This window comes from Typopeltis vanoorti, chromosome 13 (genome assembly GCF_054136105.1).
Source record: "Typopeltis vanoorti isolate ZY-2024b chromosome 13, IOZ_Tvanoo_1.0, whole genome shotgun sequence".
Classification (NCBI taxonomy): Eukaryota; Metazoa; Arthropoda; class Arachnida; order Uropygi; family Thelyphonidae; genus Typopeltis; species Typopeltis vanoorti.
This window is the reverse complement of record NC_143561.1, coordinates 65010558-65031013: the sequence shown is the minus strand read 5'-3', so window position 1 is coordinate 65031013 and position 20456 is coordinate 65010558. Positions and strand designations below refer to the sequence as shown.

The following is a 20456-nucleotide window of genomic DNA, read 5'->3' as shown; positions in this document are numbered from 1 at the left end:
CATTGTTCCCCCTTATTATAGATGGGTTCTGTGACTGCTCTACTCCAGTCATTTGGAATTCAATCCTCTGACCAGTCCTGATTTTTACAGTGTGGCCACTGTAAAACTTTTTTACATCTCCATATTTGAGCATTTTTGGTCAAATATCATCTACTCCACCTGCCTTTTCCACATTTCACATTTTTGATAACCTTTTCTACCTCAGGTATTGATAAGTACTCCTGATTGCATTTCTCTTGAATATTTTCTACCACTCTTCTATCACTTCTTGTTCATTTAGGAATCTTTCAAAGCATTACTCCAGACATCTGCAATATCTGTTTTCGTTTCCATGCAATCCTTATTATTTCTGATTCCTTCTATAGTGCTCTTTCCTATATTTGTGTGCTTTTTTTTTCATTAGTCCCTTGAATATTAACCTTTCTAATATTTGCCTTTAGTATTCTTACTAGTCTTCCCATTGACTCTTGTTTAGCTCCTTTTACACTTGCTTGGCTTTCTTGTATTTTTCTTTGCTATCTCAGAGTACATGCTTGCTTACTTACTTGCTTAGGAACTTTCAGTATGCTTTTTGTTTCTCATGACTGCATTTTTTACATCCTGATTTTACAGTGATGTTATGATTTTTCTGTCTTTGTAGACAGTTTCACAACATGTCTATTTGCCTGAATCAATGTTTTTTCGAGTCTGTCACTGAGTCTCCAAAAGTTTGCTTCTTGTTTTCAAACTGTTTCATTTATTTGAGTCTGCAGTTTACCTCTTAAAGCTGTGCTTGATTTTGATTTTTTAAGACTTTTCTACGTATTGTTCTTTTTGTATGATACTCATTTTTATCCTACTCAACGCTACATGTTTCTGTTTTAATTCTCTTGCATTTGAAACCATTGTGAAGATATCCCTATCAACATTAACAAAGTCATTAAGTTTTTCTTATTTCTTTTTGTGTTTTCTCTATGGGAATTTCTGCACATCTTTATGGGAATATAGTGTTAGTAATAAATAAGTCCATGTCCTAAATAGAAATCTAGTAACTACTTACCATTATTATTATTTTAACTCTTTTTTCCAAATTTTCCCAAAACATTTCTATGTCTGGTATTAATTTCCTGCTCTACTGTTTGGATCTTCAACAAGAACCAGCTTTATTTTTTGTTGTTGATTTGAGCTGTCTTCTCTAATACTGCTTACATTGACAGTTCCAATCTTGAGTTTTGCTGCTGATAAGATGGAGTTTGTTCCAGCAACTTTCTTTTCACTGTTTTCCCTAGTTCCATGATGAGAGAGCAGTAGGGCATGGTTCAACTTGGTGTTGTCTAAGCTTGTATGGCATTTGGTTTGTCAGTAGAGAATACAATTTAGCCTGCTAAATCAAAATTACCAGCCTGTCTTCATATGTTCAGGATTCAGGTGGGTACCTATTCATAAGGTGCACTGTGTGGTGAAAATTGGACATTAGGCCAGAAGCGGTAAGTTGCTACTATTCTACCTTTGACCCTTAAGCAACCTTATTTTAATAATACATATTTATTCCTTCTTTTCATTGTCTAGTTGAATCCTTATTGATTTTTTTAGTTAATTAATTATGATTTACTTGTGAATCGAAAGAGTGTACTTAGGAAAATACTTATGTTTCACTATAGTATTCTGGGTTTCTGTTTAAAAACTGTGATAAGAACTAACATGTCAAAACTGTTTTTGGGCCAGTGAAACTGTTAATTAAAAGTTCTAATGAAAACTTATACTGTATATAGAATAGATCCTGAGAAGCGTTTGTCTTAAGGAGTGCACCACTGAGGCAACTCATGTTAAATGTTTGAATTTTCATAAGCTCTGTCACTTTCAAAATTTTTGAGTTACAGAGGCATATATTTGTGCCTACTTGTTATGAAATAGTTTCATTTTTCATAATGACCTTACCTCTGTACCCCCCCCCCCCTCAAGATTTTCATTCATGGCAACTTTGATGTATGCATCATGACATGGTTAAATATGGTGATTAAATGCATTTGTTCATATTTATTGTATTTGTATATCCTGATATTCAGTATATGTAATAGTTGTTCTAGACATGATAATTTTTTGCCAATTATTCAGTTTTTTTATAATCTAGACTTATTTTAACAGGTATCATTTCCAATACTTCAGAGCAAGTCTCTTCTTTCAAATGTCTTGTTATTAACAAAGTGGATGGTACTTGTAGAAGGTAATTGTCACTTATTTGTTGCATGTTTGCTTGTGTGGATTTTTGTTTGAATTGATTAATACTGGTGGAAACGTTAATGAATGAACTACATTTTTGTTTGTATTACACATATATATTTATGGCTAGCATTCATATAACTGAAGTAACTCGATTCATTGTCTGTAATATATAATTTCCATTCAAAATTCGAGGAATTTTTATTTTCACTCCTCCAACAGATTTTACACCATTTTTTAAAATATGGTATAATTTATATATTTTCTACATATTATTATCAGCATCAAATCCCAGTGGAGGCAAAAGACTCATTTTAAAAGGTCCCATTCTCACATGCACAGAGAACATTATGCTGTGACTTAAATACATTCACTGTCTCTGTACTCGCCACACTTTTGGGCATTTCTTTCTAATTACTTACTGCTTTCCACACAAGAAATCTACAACTTATCCCCTTGCTCACAGCTTACAAACGTATATGTATCAATCTTGTCACCTTCCCCTTCTATCCAGTAGGCTGCAAATTGCTTTCCCTCAGTCTGGCTTCATATACAATATTCCAGAGTACAGAGACCAACTTAGTAAATCATTTCTGAACCCTTTCCAACATCTCTTCATCCTTTTGAAAAACCCAGTGACCATATCTGTGCATGGTAAGCCATATGAAGTCTAACTGAAGCCAGGTGAATCATAACCCTACTTTTGCATACCGGGACCCTCTACATCACTGCCAGAATTTACCGTGCTATCCCCACAATTTTTTATAAAATTGTGGGGATAGCACGGTATGAAATTTCAGATCCTCTATCAGCCATTATCCCTATATCACTCACCTTCTCCATCTATTCTAAGATATTTCCACCAATTATATACTCTTCATCCCATCTTTGCCAAATTTTCAAACCATACAGTTTGCTAAAGTGAACTGGCAACCCCACCCAGTTGTCTGTTCATCCAGTCTATTCACATCCTCTTGGAAAAGAACAATGTACATTCTACTTCTCATAGTGCTGAACTTTGCATCATCTGCAGACAACTCTATATTATGATTCAAGCCCTTCCTGATATTATTTACATACAATTTAAACAGCAGTGGTCCCAAAACGGATTCTTCGGCACATCACTAATGACTTCCTTCTTCTTGAATATTGCTCTCCTATACATAACTTTCTGATACCTATCAGAAAGCCAGTCTCCGATCCAGTGCAATAATCTACCCAATGCCATCTGTTCCAGTTTAATTATCAGCTTGTCATATGGCAATCTATCAAGAGCATTTGCAAAATCTAAATATACTGCTGTGTATGGATGATCTTTCCTGATCATCCATATCTATCTTGATCATGCAAATCTATCCTGCCTATCAAAAAGAATGCTGCTGTTGTCAACTCATTTCTGAATCTTGGTCATCACTAGCCTCTTTAACACTTTGACCACAACTCTAGACAAAGAGATTGACCTGCAATTCAAAGCCTTATCATTTTCCTTATGAAGCGATAAAATTTAGCTCTTTTTCTGCCCCTTTTGGAACTTGGACCAATCTGAGACTTATCTTAAAGAGTTATGTCAAAGCTGTTGTTAAACCTCCCCCTCCCCCAGAACACTCACTCAAGATGTCATGATATACCATTAAGTCCTACAGCCTTATTTGACATCAAGGTTACTTAATTCTTCATATACCTCCTACTCACTCACCATCAGCTCCTCTCTACCTACTGCTCTCAGGTTCTGCAAGATGATACATTCAAAAGAATAAAATACCTTTATGAACTGCTCATTTAACATCTATTATATCCTCCTCTGTGGTTATCATTCTATCATTTTCAGTAACAAATATCATCCTTTCATAATCAGTCTTCTTCTTCTGGCCATTTATCAAAAGAACTCCTTAGGATTTTTTTTTGACCTCATTTAGATAACTTCTATTCATACTACACTTCTGCTACTCATACAGAGTGAGTCACGTTTCTCACCTGCTCTTTGTACTCCTCATGCAACTGACTATTACCAATCATCTTATGCTGTCTTCATAATGCCTTCTTCCAAATTGCATGCCCCACCTCTTCATTTATCCATTTCATGCCTACCTTATTTGACCTCCAGACTTTGGGAATACATTTCCTCTTCATTGCCTCTGCTAGATAGTTCCTGAACAGGACCCAAGCAACATTGATCTCCTTTCTGTCTAATTGCTCATTCTATGATATTGCTGTAAGCCATCTCTCAAGTTTTTATAATCACCAACCTTATAGTTCACATATATCCCTTTCTCACAGAAGTCCTCATATGGTTGGCAACCACTCAAGTAATCAGTTCATGATCGCTTTCACCAACTGGAGGACAATTTGACACATTTACAATAACATCCTCTGCTGAGATAATTCAATCCAAAACCCTTGATTCTTGTATACCCTCTGTACATACTTAAGGTAGTTGTCTCTCAAAGACTCAAGAAATTCATTTCTTTGTTTCTAGATGTTGTCCCTTCATTGAAATATATATTACCATAATTAAAATTGTGACCAATTTTTCTATACATTTCGTTCTCACTGCCTTCCATGTTACCAGGTCTAGCAACACCCAACTAAATACAAACCCACTCATCTGTACTTGACAAGAAATTGTATTCTTCTCATATTGTGCTTAAATAATAGCTGAAATGTTTTATGTTTTCTATAGGTTTTCTATTCAGTATATAGATCATGGATATTTTTAGCATCCCTGCCTATTTTGTCTTTTTATTGCTGATTTTCATAGTTTTTCAATTTAGTTAATCCTGTGAACTTGTACTAGATTTATTTAGGAGTATACCATCATCTGCATAAAGTAGAGTTGAGATTAACATCCCAAATTTTAATATCAGTTTTAATGCCACTTTCCTTCATAATGTGGTCCATACAGATGATGAATAACAGTGGAGATAGTATTTGCACCATTGTTTCACCCCTGATTTTACATCAAACCATCTTCCTGTATCTTCTTCAATTCTAATTGCTGATGTACAACTTAAATATAGACTGTATATTGCTGACTACATTGTCTCATTTACATCATCTAATTATAGCATTTTGAACAGCTTTTCTCTTGGAATGTTGTCATATGCTTTTTCTATATCTGCGAAATTTAAATTCAGATCCTTTTTATATTCCTGTGTTTTCTCAACATTTATTTCTTAATCCTTTCTTTTAGCCTTGCACTGTGATCAGAGTACATTTTTGAAATTATGGAGATATTGTAAATATATGTATATATACACATACATAGACTTGTTGTTGTTGTGCCCAATGTAATTCTACAACCAACAGATAATATTAATAATAGGACTCTAGCGTTGATGTATATTCTATTTTTTTTTTTTTTTTTTTTTCACAAGGTCAGGCCAACAATTGTTGTAGCAGTTGGTCAGTAGCTTTAACAAACCAGATAGATTGTAAAGATGACCTTGATATAAAGGTCGAATGTAGAGTTTAGTTATATTAAACTAAAGTTTTACTCAAACACGGTAGTTGTCTCCATAATTTTCAAAAATGTATTCATTTTTTAAAATGAATATCTGATCCTGTCAATCCCTGTTTAGTCTGAATCCATGTTCTTCTCCAAGTTTCTCGTAAATGATTTTCTTAGTCTCCTCTCAAGCATGCATTCATAAATATTACATGGAATACTCAGTAGGAAAATTCCTTCTTAATTCTCACATTGCTTTATCCCCCCCCCCCCCTTTTTTTTTTTAATAGATATCTGTTATGGGTGCTGTACACTGAAAGTCATATGGAATTCTACCTTTTGATCAGAATATGCATTGCAGCTACTGTATAAATTTTATATTTCCATATTAGCATTTCTGGTGTATACTCCAGCTGCCTTTCCACATTTCAGGTTTTTGATTGCTTTTCCTGCCTCCAGTATTGATATGTACTCCTGATTTCATTTCTTTTGAATATTTTCTACCACTCTTCTATCACTTCTTGTTTCATTTAACAATATTCCAAAATAATTACTGCAAACATCTCGGAAATCTTTAGTTTTTCAAGTCTCCTTATCATCTCTGATTCCTTTTACAGTACTCCTTCTTCCATTTCTAAGTTTTTTCACTAATCTGTAGATAATTTTGCTACCTTACTGATATTTATCTTCTGTGTTCTTACTAAAGTCTTGAAAAGACTTTGGTAAGAACCAAATCTACTTTTGCTTAGCTTTCATTTAGCTATTTTTACACACTGCCTTGCTTTCTTACATTTTTCTCTTTGTTCTCTTAGGCATCTGCTGACATATGTTCTTGAAACTTTTGACATGCTTTCTTCACATTTCTTCACACAAGGATTCACATTCACTCTTCTTGCATCCACTTTGGAGTGCTGATTTTTCTGCAGACAACTTCATTACAGGACTCTTTGGCTGAATCAGTCAGCAGACTGATTTTTTTTTTTCATTTTTTTCTTTCAATAATTTAACCTACAATTTACCTCTGATAGCTGTTTAACTTTTGTTCTTTTTAAAATTCTTATTACTACTAAAGCTCCAAAAAGATCGATTGTATTCAAACTCCTTTTTTTTTCTTTCAATAATTTAGCCTACAATTTACCTCTGATAGCTGTTTAACTTTTGTTCTTTTTAAAATTCATATATATTTTTCTTTCCAGGATAGTATTCAGTTTTATTCTCAAAACTAAAAATTCCTGTTTCACATCTCCTGTATTCTTTTGTTTTCCAAACTAGCATGAAGATATCAATATATACAATAACATAGTCAATGAGACTTTTTTGTATTAATTGTATCTTCTACAGTTTTGGAAAACAAGCAGTTTTATTTAGAATTAGAAGAAACACACATATAAACCACAGTGAAAATTATTTAATTGTAAATATTTCATCCTAAGTATCTTAGGACATCATCAGTACAGTATTTAAACAAATATAGGAATAACATACAGTTAGGGCGCATGATTACAATAGAATCTCATGAAACATGCATAACGTGCTAAAGTAGTACAAGGGAAAAAAAAAAAAAAGTTATTTAACACAATTTTGTATGATAATTTCCCATACTTTAGGAATAGTAAGAACGTCGTTGTGGTTTAGGTTTGGTCTGTGTAGTAGGGCTTCAGAACTTTCTTTGTATAAACGTTCATGTTTAAATGAAGATCTATGTAAAAGTTTAGCCTTTTCCCAATGGATCCTATGGTTTGGATTTTCAATTCCGTGTTGAGAGAGGCCAGATTTCTGCGGTTTAAAAAGACGAATGTGGTCTTGATGTTCCGAGATGCGTTTCTGAACAGACCTACCTGTCTGTCCAAAGTAAGATAATTTGCATGAGCATGGAATCTCATAAACACCAGGTAACATCAAGGGTGAGAATTTGTCCTTAGGAGAAGGTAATAAGTTGTAAATTTGGTTGATAGGTTTGTAGGTAGTGGCAAAATTGTATTTCTTCATAATTTTAGAAAGACGTTCTGAGATGCCTTTAACATAAGGTATGGGAATCCTGTGCACTTCTTACCCTTGATGTTACCTGGTGTTTATGAGATTCCATGCTCATGCAAATTATCTTACTTTGGACAGACAGGTAGGTCTGTTCAGAAACGCATCTCGGAACATCAAGACCACATTCGTCTTTTTAAACCGCAGAAATCTGGCCTCTCTCAACACAGAATTGAAAATCCAAACCATAGGATCCATTGGGAAAAGGCTAAACTTTTACATAGATCTTTATTTAAACATGAACGTTTATACAAAGAAAGTTCTGAAGCCCTACTACACAGACCAAACCTAAACCGCAACGACGTTCTTACTATTCCTAAAGTATGGGAAATTATCATACAAAATTGTGTTAAATAATTAACTTTTTTTTTTTTTTTTTTCCTTGTACTACTTTAGCACGTTATGCACGTTTCATGAGATTCTATTGTAATCATGCGCCCTAACTGTATGTTATTCCTATATTTGTTTAAATACTGTACTGATGATGTCCTAAGATACTTAGGATGAAATATTTACAATTAAATAATTTTCACTGTGGTTTATACGTGTGTTTCTTCTAATTATGAACGCACCACAGGTTTCGTTATTTAAAAAAGCAGTTATATTGCAGTATAAATTTAAAATATGTAACTTACAGTGGCTAAGGACTTTCATCTGTATTATTATCTTCATTAAACCAAGCTAAATCAAATAGGAGTTTTCATATGAGATGACATTTATGCCAACTGCTTTTTTTTTTTGAAATACTAAAAAGCATGTCATTTGACTTCACTACAAACAAGTTACTCTAAGTATAAGAATAGTTACTAGCTATGCCATAGCAAATGTAGACTCATTAACAGGAAAGGAAATAAAGATCATTGTTACTTGATTGGTTTTTGTTGTCTGTTTTTGTGCTAATGGGAGGATATGTGCATTATCTTAGTAAGCCAATTATTGCAAAGTTTCCATTATTGCATTTAATCAGGTTTTTCTACATTATTCGAAAAATGTAGAAAAAAATGTTTTTTTCCCCTTAGTTACAAAGTAAGTTATACTAGACAAATTATATTCTTTTTTAATCTGTTATCCAAGCATCAACAAACAAAGTTTGCATGTGAAGTATTCTTATGATTTGTCTACTTGTATAGAGAAACTGTTGACTTATGACTCAGTATCCCATAATGGAAAGTACTCTTCCTTTTGGATGTGTATATTGCTATGCATTATGGTAAAAGTACACTCCTCAGATTGATTTTCAACTTTATTAAGGTTTCATCAGTGCAAGAGCTAGACCCAGAGAGATATTGAGGTTAAAATCAAGAATGTTTTCTACATATAAGTAATAAAATAATGCCTCACTATATTAAAATACTCTAAATTAGAGATAGTTTTAAAAAAACGTTTATTTTTTTGTTTGATCATTGAGGTAATTGATGTGAAGTTAACAGCCTCTGTATACAAAATGACTAGTTGCAAAGATACTTGACATTCAAATTTTGTTTGCTTGCACTTGGATAAAGGATTAAAACAATAATAGAATTTTTTTGTATAATATATTTATTTTGAAACCAATTGATAAAAACTTTCTACCAGTAGTTCTGATCTGGAGTATTTTAATAAAATAGTGATACACTATTTTACTACTTGTATATTTAAAATGTATAACTTGTGCACTGATTTAACTTCAGTTTATGTCTCTGTGGTTAACTTCTGCATTGTATATTTGGAAATTGACAACATATTGGTTATTAAATAAACTTATTTACTTACTATCCTATATTTCACCAAAGTCAAATTGGCATCATCAGAGAAAAATACACTTGTGTTAAACATGTGCATGCATGTTTTTCTATTATACGGATTGGTGTTCTATTATACGGATGTTGGCTGTTAATAAGAAAATCTGTTTGTTAATAAGAAAAGTTGCAGCTGCTGGGTACCTGGTAAACGCCAGGTAAATACAGAGGTTGTAGTTGGTCTTTGGGGGGAGCAGATAAGGACTGCTACCTTTTCGTGTGTTTTATAGGTGGTCACAAGATTGTGCTTGGCCACCTTTTCTGAGATGCCATGGATATAGAGGATAGTGATAGATTTGCTGTAATCTATGGTTGTGAGGGGTGGGTAGGTGGGTGGAGAGACTGTGTGTGTGTGCATGGTGTTAAAATTCGTTGTATTTGTGGGAAGTGCAGCCATTGGCCATAAAAGTGCTTTTTGTGGTGTTGGTGAGCTGTGTTGAGTGCACTGTTGTCTGAGCAAATTAACTTTACTTGGTGGACTAAGGTTTTTATTGTCCTAAATTGTTGGGGGGGGGTGATGTGACTGTTGATGGATGCATTTTTTTTACTTTCTACTTTCTATTTTTACTTTCTATTTCTGTCGTGAATTGGATACTTGGATGTTGGCTGTTCAAATGGAAAAGGAAAATGTGTAAGGTATCCCAGCCATGTGGCCAAATTGCAAACACATTGTCCACATAGCATAATCAAATAGTGAGTTTAAGGGGGGGAGAATTTAGGGCATTCTTTTTGATTATCTCAATGAAAAAGTTAGCTGGGGCGAGACGAGGAGGTAGCCCTTGGCTGTACTCTTGATTTGTTTGTAGAATTTTCCTTGCCAAACAAAATAGCCTGAGTTTGTAGTGAACTGAGATGTTGGGAGGAACCTGGATGAGTGCCAAAGTGTCTTTGAGCAGGACATTTCTGAATAGGGAAGAGACATTGAAACTGATCCATTAAGTCAGTGTAGGGGAGTGTGAGGTCTTGTATACTGGACTTAAAATGGACTACTATACAAAATACATAGTGCATACTTCAGTTGCTATGCATAGTGCATACTTCAATTGCTATGCATAGTGCATAGCAATTGAAGTCAACAGCCTGTATATACAGTATGGTGCAAAAAAACAAAACAAAAAAGAAACAGTGCTGAACTTTGACAACTTCAGTACATGCTCTATGAGATATGCCATTTGACTGCATGCACATTAATAGAAGAGCATATGTAGCATCTACACCATTACATTCAGCTAGCAATGGTGTTGATGTTGGAAGAAAAGAGGTTTATTGTTGATTGAGCATTATTTTTGTTCATATGGAGTTGGTAGAGCAAATGGTTGAAGCCTACGACATGTTTGTGAGCAGTTTGTTCATCATTTCCATAAACATGCCCCAAGCAGTAGTGTCATCATTGCCTTAATTGGGAGTGTCCTGTCACAATGCAAATAGCAATTGGGGAAACCACAAACTGTTAACACAAATGAGAATCCATGAGCGTGCCATGGATCAAGTGTTACAGTCAACACTGGACAGTGTCAAAACTTGGGATACTGAGGCAGTCACTATAGAGGAGCTGGGTGGGTTAGTGTTTAACAGCAGCAGATTATGCTGCACAGTGGGAATACTATGCATGTTTGCTGGCCAATGCCTATGAAATCCATCCTTCATCCATAATGTCTGGTTCTCAGATAAAGCACATTTCCATGTAAGTGGTCATGTAAACAGATGAACCCATAGGTTTCTTGGTTTCTTGAGACCTGAATTTGTCCAAGAGAAATCTCTTCATAGTGAGAAGTTCACTGCATAGTGTGTAGTTTCTGGCCATGGCATAACTGGGCCCTACTTTATTGAAGAGGGTGGTGTAACTGTGACCTTGAAAGTGAATGCTACATCGAGAATGTGTGGGTGTTGGTTCAATTCACTCAGGATTTCCATAGGATGTACTGTGCAAAAAATATTCCATTTTATCCACAGGTATTCCAACAGGATGGAGCAACCTGTCACAACCTGCCGGCCTGGCTGGCCAAGTGATTAGCATATCTGCTCTCCAGCCAAAAGGCTGTGGGTTTGAATCCTGCCATGGGAATGGATGTTTGTGATTATTTGTGAGAATGGTGATCAGCAGTAGATGGCGTTGGTGTAGATGATGAAGATAGTTGCAGTTGGTGGATTGGTAGAGAGAGAGAGCTGTAGAGTAGGTGCCCTCCCTCGATGAGTCTTTGGACTCCCTGGAGGTGTTATATAATAATAACATCACGTGGTTCTAGACCCTATTTATCAGACCACTTCCCTGGGAGACTTATTTCAAAGTTCACAGAATTCCCATCCTTCATGTTCTTTTGATCTCGCATCACTTGATGCCTTTGTTTAGGGTTTCTTGAAGGAATGAATATTCCAACATTACCTGCCTTCAAACCATGTCCAGCAGATGTCCCAACCCTTGTTCTTTAAGATGACAGAGAACTTTCACATGTGTTACAAAACCTGTCTTGAAAGACAAGGTGCTGCCCATTTTGAGCATGTAATCTGCTGTTGTTAACTCTTTATTTGACCAAGATTCCACCGATAGTTGTGAATGTACATATCATCCTTTGTTTACGTATATTTCTTTGTTAATAAACCTATTTACTCCATAACATTTATTCATTACAGTTATTCAGTACTGTATTTTTTTTTTCACCATACTGTATGAGCAGACTAGTTGTGAAGATATTCATGTGTAAAACTTTGTTTGCTTGTGCTTAGGTAAAAGGATTTAAACAAGAATATAATTTCATGTCTTGTGTAATTTATTTTGAATAGATAAGTGACGTGTTTTTTTAGTTATAAATGATAGAATGACAGATTACATGATTGATGCAGATGTAATGACCAAAATTTCAAATATTGGCATGATATCACTTAATTATATATGATGCTAAATATATGTATCTCTGATGAATCAAATTATTTTAGCAGTTAAGCATCTAAATAACTGAAATTGATAATGAAACTTCCATTCAGTTAATATAAGCAATGTGCTATCTTATGTAGTGTTATATATATTTTAAGTATCCTGTAGTCTGTACAAAATTCTTTGGAATTATTTTGAATAGGAAAATATTTTTTATTGCCAACAAGAATGTGAGCTTTATAGTGTCGGTCAGTAATTAACTACAAAAAATGTGCAAGCATTGCCATATTCCCACCCAAAGTTCTGTCATTATCATCATATTAATTTTATGGGATTATGATTAATTTTAAATTTCTAAAGCATATGCTCATTTTGTATTTCAGTTTTACTTCTCCAGATCAGCTTGAGCTTAAAGACAGTGCTACATGTTTGGATAGTACTTATAATATTTTATGGAGGTAAGCAAATCTGTATGTACACTGCAGTAAAAAGCAATTAACTCTCTGAATAATCAAATGCCTCTTATTTTAAAAACCTTTTCTGTAAAAGTTGTTTCTTGGAAAAATATATCCTGACTATCATTTGTAAGTGATAGTTATACTGTTTTAGAAGACTGAATATAGAAATGTTCATGCTAACTTCTGTAATTATCTTTTTGTTGTAATTAATGCAAAAATTAATTTGTCTTTATAGCTTTAACCCTTCTACTCAAAGAATTAGTCGATATAACATTATTGCTACAGAGTCACGAACGTTATCTGGTGTTGCATCTCTTCCTTCTCCGTCATCAACTTTTTCTTCTCCATTATCCTCAACAGCAGTTGCCAAAGAAACAGTACATCCTCTTCCACATATTCTCAGTCCAGAACTTGCTGTACCTACTCGACCAGCCACATTAATAAGTCGATCACATGCAGCATTGTATTTGTTAGGCTGTTTAGACACCTTGACTGCAGCCCAAGAACAAAATCTTCAGGTGCAAAATGATGAGCGATCAAGACAAAGCCTCAATAAAGTTTACAGTAAAGAAGATTTTTCTGTTGTGAACAGATTTGAAAGTAAGTTTATGTACAAGTTATTTTATTATAATTTATAGTGATGAATAGAGTTCTTGACATCCTATTTTTATAATTGTGGGAACAGAGGCTTTGCTGAAATACAGTTTATCTTTAAGTCATAATTTAAAATTATGTGGGATATATCTATTGAAATTCCAACCACTTCTGCAGTTTCACTACAGTGATCATTTTGAATCAAAATATGCCAGAGTCCTAATTATCTAAACTAGATGAAAAATGAATTCTTCCAGATACTTGGAAAGCCAGTTAATCAGTAAAAGATTGTTATATAACCAACTTGTGAATGGGGATTATGAAATAACACACATTTATAAGTGTATATTAGTATAATATCTATTATAGGTATAGTATGCATGTTCCAGAATTACTCAGATACAACTGGTAGAAACATAAGTGAAGCATATCCAAAGAAATCTTTCTTGAGTTTTCTGGAAAGTTCAGGTGCATAATAAAACTCTTTGTTTAGTATTGTTCCTCTTTTTTTTTATTTTTAACAAGCAGTGTCATGAATTTCATCTATTAACATTACGCATACCAGTTGATATTTTAACAAAGTTGAATAATCAATCCTTCATTTAATTAGGATGCTTATGTACTTCGTGATTCAATATCTGATCAAAAATATTCTGACACTTCTTTGTAGTGGTAGTAGTGAATATGGTTCTATACATTAGCAGTGCTTTTTTTTTTTTTTTGGATGGTACTCAACAGTACAGCATATCACCACCTTTATTGACAGTGATGTGATACATTCAGAAATTTATGATATTCAGTTATTTTTGTGCATTTACTCAGTATGCAAATAAGCTTAATTATTTAATGAAATTTGCATTTTAACTATGGCTATTGTTAAGATATTTGTTATATAGAATTATTTGCTATGTAAAATTTTTATTAAAATTATCATATACGTTTCACATATTTTTTATATACTTTGTAATAAATTCATGCTTAAATAAACTGTGTTATATATTTAATTTGCTGCTCTTATGCCAAAAAACATCACTAACAGTAAATATTATTTTAGTTTTCACATCCTTTAAATTTCAGTTTTTCCTGCTATCAGAACATGAGTACAGCACCTATTCTTTACCAAAAAAAAAAAGCATTGTGCATAACAATCATGACTCCTCATGCAGGTATAATAGGAAGCACAATCTTGTAATCTTCATAGACAAACATTAACAACAAAATAGGCTGTACCGAAGAGTTCAATGACTTTTGACATGGTACTTTGATAGGATGCCACCTTGCAATAATTCAGTTTGGGAAATTTCTATCTCCTGCTGCAGCTGTCCAAATCAACTGTAAGTGATGCTATGATTTCACCCAGTCTATTCAAGTTCTCTTTGCAAGGCAACCCCCCACCCCCAACACACACTTGTTCCCAGTACTTCTGGCATTTGTGTTCAGACATAATGCCAGAAGTGTATCACTTTTTCCAGCAATCCTTTCATATCTTCTCTCATACTGTATTTATGATGAGTCAAGTCATTTGTTTCTACCAGAACTACCATTTCTTTTATTTTTAAATTACATATGAGATTCTGCATAAGATATGAAATGGGTTTATTTTAAACTCATTTCAAATTCTGAGCAGGATTACAAAAGTATTACATTGAACAAGAGGTTAAAAGAATCAGGTTTGAATTGGTTTAGAGCAGTTTCTATCATACAAAATGATGACTGACTCAACACAGAACGCCAGACTCTCGTTTTTTTTTTTTTGTTCTCAATGACTATTTCAAGAAAATCAAGACTATAGGAATAGTTATTTTCCCATATCAGTTGGTCACAAATAAAATAGCAAGGTTCTTTCACTAACAGAACTTAAAGGTTGCCTTCTATCTAATCAACAAGATCTCTAATCACCTGAAACCTAAACTTGCACATCCTCCACTTAAAAACCAGATATCTACAAGATCAATTATAGTTGTGGTTTATACTACATAGGACAGACAGGCAGATCTAGAGAGGTATGCTGATTGGAACATTTCAAAGATATTGAGAACACAAGAAGATACAAATCAAGGCTGTCAGCACATACAACAGAAATAAAACATGAAGTAGCATGGAAACAGACAAACAGAAATGCTTAACATAGATTGTTTTTTTCTCAAGAGCATTTTCAAAGAATTAGCTGAAATTAGGAAACATCCTGTACAGTGTAACAAAAACACAAGGGATGATTTTTACATCAAGTTTAGTCGATGTAAAAGTTACTTGCGGTGTGCTACAGAGCTCTATGCTTGAACTGCTGCTGTTTAATTTGTACATAAATGAAACAAGAAATAATTTGAAGGGAGATATTCAGTTTGCTGATGATGATGCAAAATTCAGTAGGGTAATAGTTAATCAAGGTGACGTAGAGAGCTTGCAGGATGATTTCAATTATTATTATTATTATTATTATTATTATTACGGGTATCTCCATGGAGTCAGTAGACTCCTCACGGGAGACCGAAACTATCAAAACAATATCTATCATGTCTCTTCTTGAATTCATTTACAGACGAAGAACTTACAACTGAGTCAGGCAATGCATTCCACTCATTCACCACCATCCAGGCAAAAAACTTCATTCTCACACCCTTGTTAACCACACTTTTCCTTAATTTCCAGGAATGACCTCTTGTTCTTCCATCACTATTACACAGCTGAAACATTTCCATGCATCAATCTTATAAAAACCTTTTAGTAATTTAAGTGTTTCTATCATATCCCCTCTTCTCTGCCTATATGATAACCTCTGCAATCCACAAGCTCGCAATGTAGGGAGCATTTTTTACATCACTCACCAACTTAGTCACTCTCCTCTGAACCCTCTCCACAACCTCTTCATCTCCAAGGAATCCTCTTAATAACCTCCTTATCTCTGGATGTTAGTGTGTTCCTCAATAACCAAGTAATCCAATGTGCAATCTTGGACACCTTACTAAAGTGTCTCCTGAACTTCATCTCCCTATCCAGCAACACCCCCAAGTCCCTAGCCTCATCAATCTCTTAAAGTACCGTTCCATCAATGTAGTACACATCTGGTAATCTTTTAATCCCAAAATGCTAACTGTACATTTTTCCACATTGAACTGACATCCATTACCTTTTGCCCATTTTGCCAGCTTATTTAAATCATCCTGCAAACTCTAAACATCAGCTTGATTTTTTATTGCGTTACCCAACTTTGCATCATCAGCAAACATCTGAATATCTCTCTTTAAGCCATTTCCTATATCATTTATGTACAAATTAAACAATAACGGCCCAAGCACAGAACCCCGAGACACACCACTGGTCACCTGCCTCATCCTGAACTCTGCTCCTCCTTACACCACTTTCTGGTATCTCTCCCTGAACCATTCTCTTATCCATATCACCAGTTTAGTATCCATCCCCCATCTGCTCCAATTTGCATAACAGTGTTCCATGGGGTATCCTGTCAAAAGCCTTAGCAAAATCCAGAAGTACTACTGTGTAGCCATTTCCTTTGTTCAACTTAGATGTCATTCTATTATAAAAAGTTAATAAATTGCTAAGGCAGGATCGACCTTTAACAAAACCATGTTGGCCCCTATAGAGTATCATATCCTGATGCATCCATTCTTGAATTTTGTTTTTAACCAACTTTTCCAATACTTTTACCACCACTCCCGAGATAGTGATTGGTCTGTAATTAACTACCGCAGTTTAGAGCCACCTTTATGCAAAGGAACTACTTTGCTTTCCTTCAACTCCCTAGGAATCATACCAGAGTTCAAACTTAAGTTAAATAACCAAGTAAGAGGAATTGACAATTCCTTTGCACATTCATGAAACACCTGAGCTGATATTCCATCTAAACCTACAGCAGTGTTTGCATTTAAATTTTGCAATATACTAAGTACTGCTGATTTATTAACTTCAATACTCACATTGATAGACTATTACTACAGGTACAGAGATATCCTCATTTGGGTGATAGACTTTTGAAAAGTGATCACTCAGTAACTCTACTATTACATCTGAATTGGTCACCTCAATACCATTAGCACCCACTAAAGTTATCCTTCTGAAGTCATTCTTCCTTTTACTTGCCACATAGCGGAGGAACTCTTTGGGATTACCCTTGATCTTCTTGGCTAAGGTCTTCTCATAATCTGATTTAGCTTTTCTTACTATGCTGGTAACCTTCCTAGCTTAGCATTGTACTGCTCATGGGTGTACTGGTCGTCTTTCTCCTTGTAAATTCTCCATAACATTTTCTTTTTTTGCAGATCAAGCTTGACACTACTACTACTACTCATCCATCTAACGCCTACCTTGTTCGTCTTCCTGACCGTGGGGATACATTCGGATATTGCCTTTCTCCAATACCTGCTAATTTTATCCCATACACTGCTAACGTTTTTCCTCTGCAATATGTTCTGCCATGGGATGGCTGTAAGCTCACTCCGAAGCTTGTTATAATTGCCTTACCTATAGTTCTGTATATACCCCTTCTTAAGAGAGAAATCCACAAATTTTGCAACCTCCCAAGTCAATACCACATGATCGCTCTCACCAATTGGAGGCAATGAGGACACCTTACTTATGCATATGTCCTCTGAACCAATACCAATGACCAGGTCCAATATTCTCACATCACGTGTCCCTTCAGTTAAGTGCTGTTTCAAGTAATTATCTCTTAGAAGATGTATGAATTCCATTTCATTTTTGCCATGTGATATTTCCTCCTTCCAATTGATATCACCATAATTAAAATTCCCCATAATAATCACTAATCCTGCACTCATTGCACTAATTTGCTGATGCATGAATTCAATATCACCCCCTATATCCCCTGGCCTATAGCAGCAACGAACTGTATATTTGGTTGCTTTGGTCACTATTTCACACCAGACCGCCTCAAATGAACTATCATTCACATGTCTATCATCTTGATATACTACTTTCCTTGGCTGCAACTCATCGGCTATCATCAACAGTACTCCACTAAATAGTCTGAGTACGGCCAAAACATCATGATTTCAATCTGATATTTATTCTGACAATATATTTCAAATTGGTGTAGTTTTGCACTGGCCAGATGGATGGAATTTAATGAAATTTGATATTTCGAATCTCTAGTAAAATTTGATAAGTGGTTTTATTTTTATTTAAATCCAAAAACAAAATTATCTTGATTATGTAAGCCATCCTTCACAAAAACTATAGATTATCAGCACCCTCAATCTAGTCCTAAAAATTTGCTCCAATGAATAGGTGCTGAAGAAGAAATTTGAAATTATTACCAAGCGTTCATAAAAAAATGGTAACAACAACAAAAAAAAAAAAAAAACAGTTCACAAGATCCTCCACAATAATACCATGAAAAGCAAAAAAAGATACAAGATTGCCATACCATACATTAGGGGAATATCAGAAAAAATAGAACACTACATAAATACAACATTAAGGTAACTTTCAAATCTCCTGCAAAATTAAAAAGTATGCTCAGCTCATCCAAAGATCCCCTTCCTTACCTTGCCTACTTAGGGGATTTACAAAATTAAGTGCATCTGCAATCTTCCCTACATAGGGAAACAGGACATCATTCCAACAAACAATTAATGATGAACATAAACGACACATTAAATTCCTTCACTATGGTAAAACAGACCAAAACCTGATTTGAAGGAAAATTCAAGGAAGCTTGTGAGATGCTGAAACATCATTCTAATCTCAACAAGAATGATCGATTAGTAATTATAAGAATCTGGGGGATCCATCTACACCCGATAGCATCCAAAATGTTGATGGCAGAACCCCAACACGAGAAAACCTTAAGGGAAGAGGATGTTCAAGATGCAGTTGATGTAGTTCCACAGTATTTTTTTTTTTTTTTTTTAATCATCTGCATATTGTTTTACTTATGTATATAAGAATATTTTATTTAGGTTAATTAATTTTATATATATATATATATATATATATATATATTTTTTTTTTTTTTTTCCCCATCAAATGTCAGGTTATTGTAAATGATTAACAAAACATTTAGATTTAGTTTATTTTAGTGTTATGTAGCTTGTGTCCTATGCATATGTGTGTTTTCCCGATGATGACCTCAATGTAGAGGTCAAAATATCCAGTGTTTACCTTCCATAATACACAATGAATTTTAAAACCTGTGTTGTATGCCAAGAGTTAAAATGCTAGCTTATCTTTATTTGGTCATATAGATCTATTTTACTGCAGTAATTTTCATTCTTCACCCAGTCATTCAAGACTGGATGAAGAACACTTCCCCTTTATTATTCTTATTTAATTTTTATTCGCAAAAAAAAAAGTTCAAAATACCTTCCATGTGAGGCATCTATTTGTGGTGGAGTGGACCTCCCAGTGATGGTACTGGCCCTTTTCATTCTTCTTCTTTTCCTTTGCTTTTCTTCACATATTCTTCGCTCTACTTCTGACTCTTTTGTTTTTACTATTCTACCTTCCAATCTACCATCACTCAGATCCAATGGCTTGCCACCGTGTTTGACCTGTGGACATCTGGAAAAACATTATGGCCAGGTTATTACTTAAAGATAAACCATCAGACCCTCTCACAGCAAAAATGGATACGTCAGTATCCACTGAAAGTAACTTGAACTTACCCAGTGATCCTGACACACCTGATGTATTAGATATTTTTCCAGAGGAATCGATGGACACTGGTCACACATTTCTCAAAATCTAATCAGAAATATAAATGTAACAAGGGTAAGTTCTTAACCTTCCAAAAATCAGACAAGTCTACAAAGCCTAAACAATAGGAAAATTTTTACAGTGGACTGTCATGGGTTTTGTCAGAATATCGATGATATCAAGCCTGCTGTAGAAACAAATCTTTTTGTTTCTGTCTACAGGAAACATATTTAAAATCCAGTGAGGACCCTACCTTTAGGGATATCACTCTTGTACACAAGATTAGAACTGAAGATGGTCCTGCTCATGGTGGAGTAGCTATTCCCATGGGAAATCATACTCCTTTCCATCATGTCTAGCTTTATACTGCTCTGGAAGCAGTAGCAACATGATTGTCTGTG

General features: G+C 34.4%; 1 protein-coding gene across 1 annotated transcript in view; it reads left to right on the top strand.

The window, feature by feature from the left end:
* hiw (MYC binding protein highwire) overlaps positions 1-20456 on the top strand; it is a 1014282-nt gene that overhangs the window by 229066 nt on the left and 764760 nt on the right. Inside the window, exons 22-24 of the mRNA XM_090402616.1 lie at positions 2125-2203; positions 12712-12786; positions 13022-13386. Coding sequence (XP_090258742.1) covers positions 2125-2203; positions 12712-12786; positions 13022-13386 — 519 coding nt within the window. The remainder of the gene's footprint in view (positions 1-2124; positions 2204-12711; positions 12787-13021; positions 13387-20456) is intronic.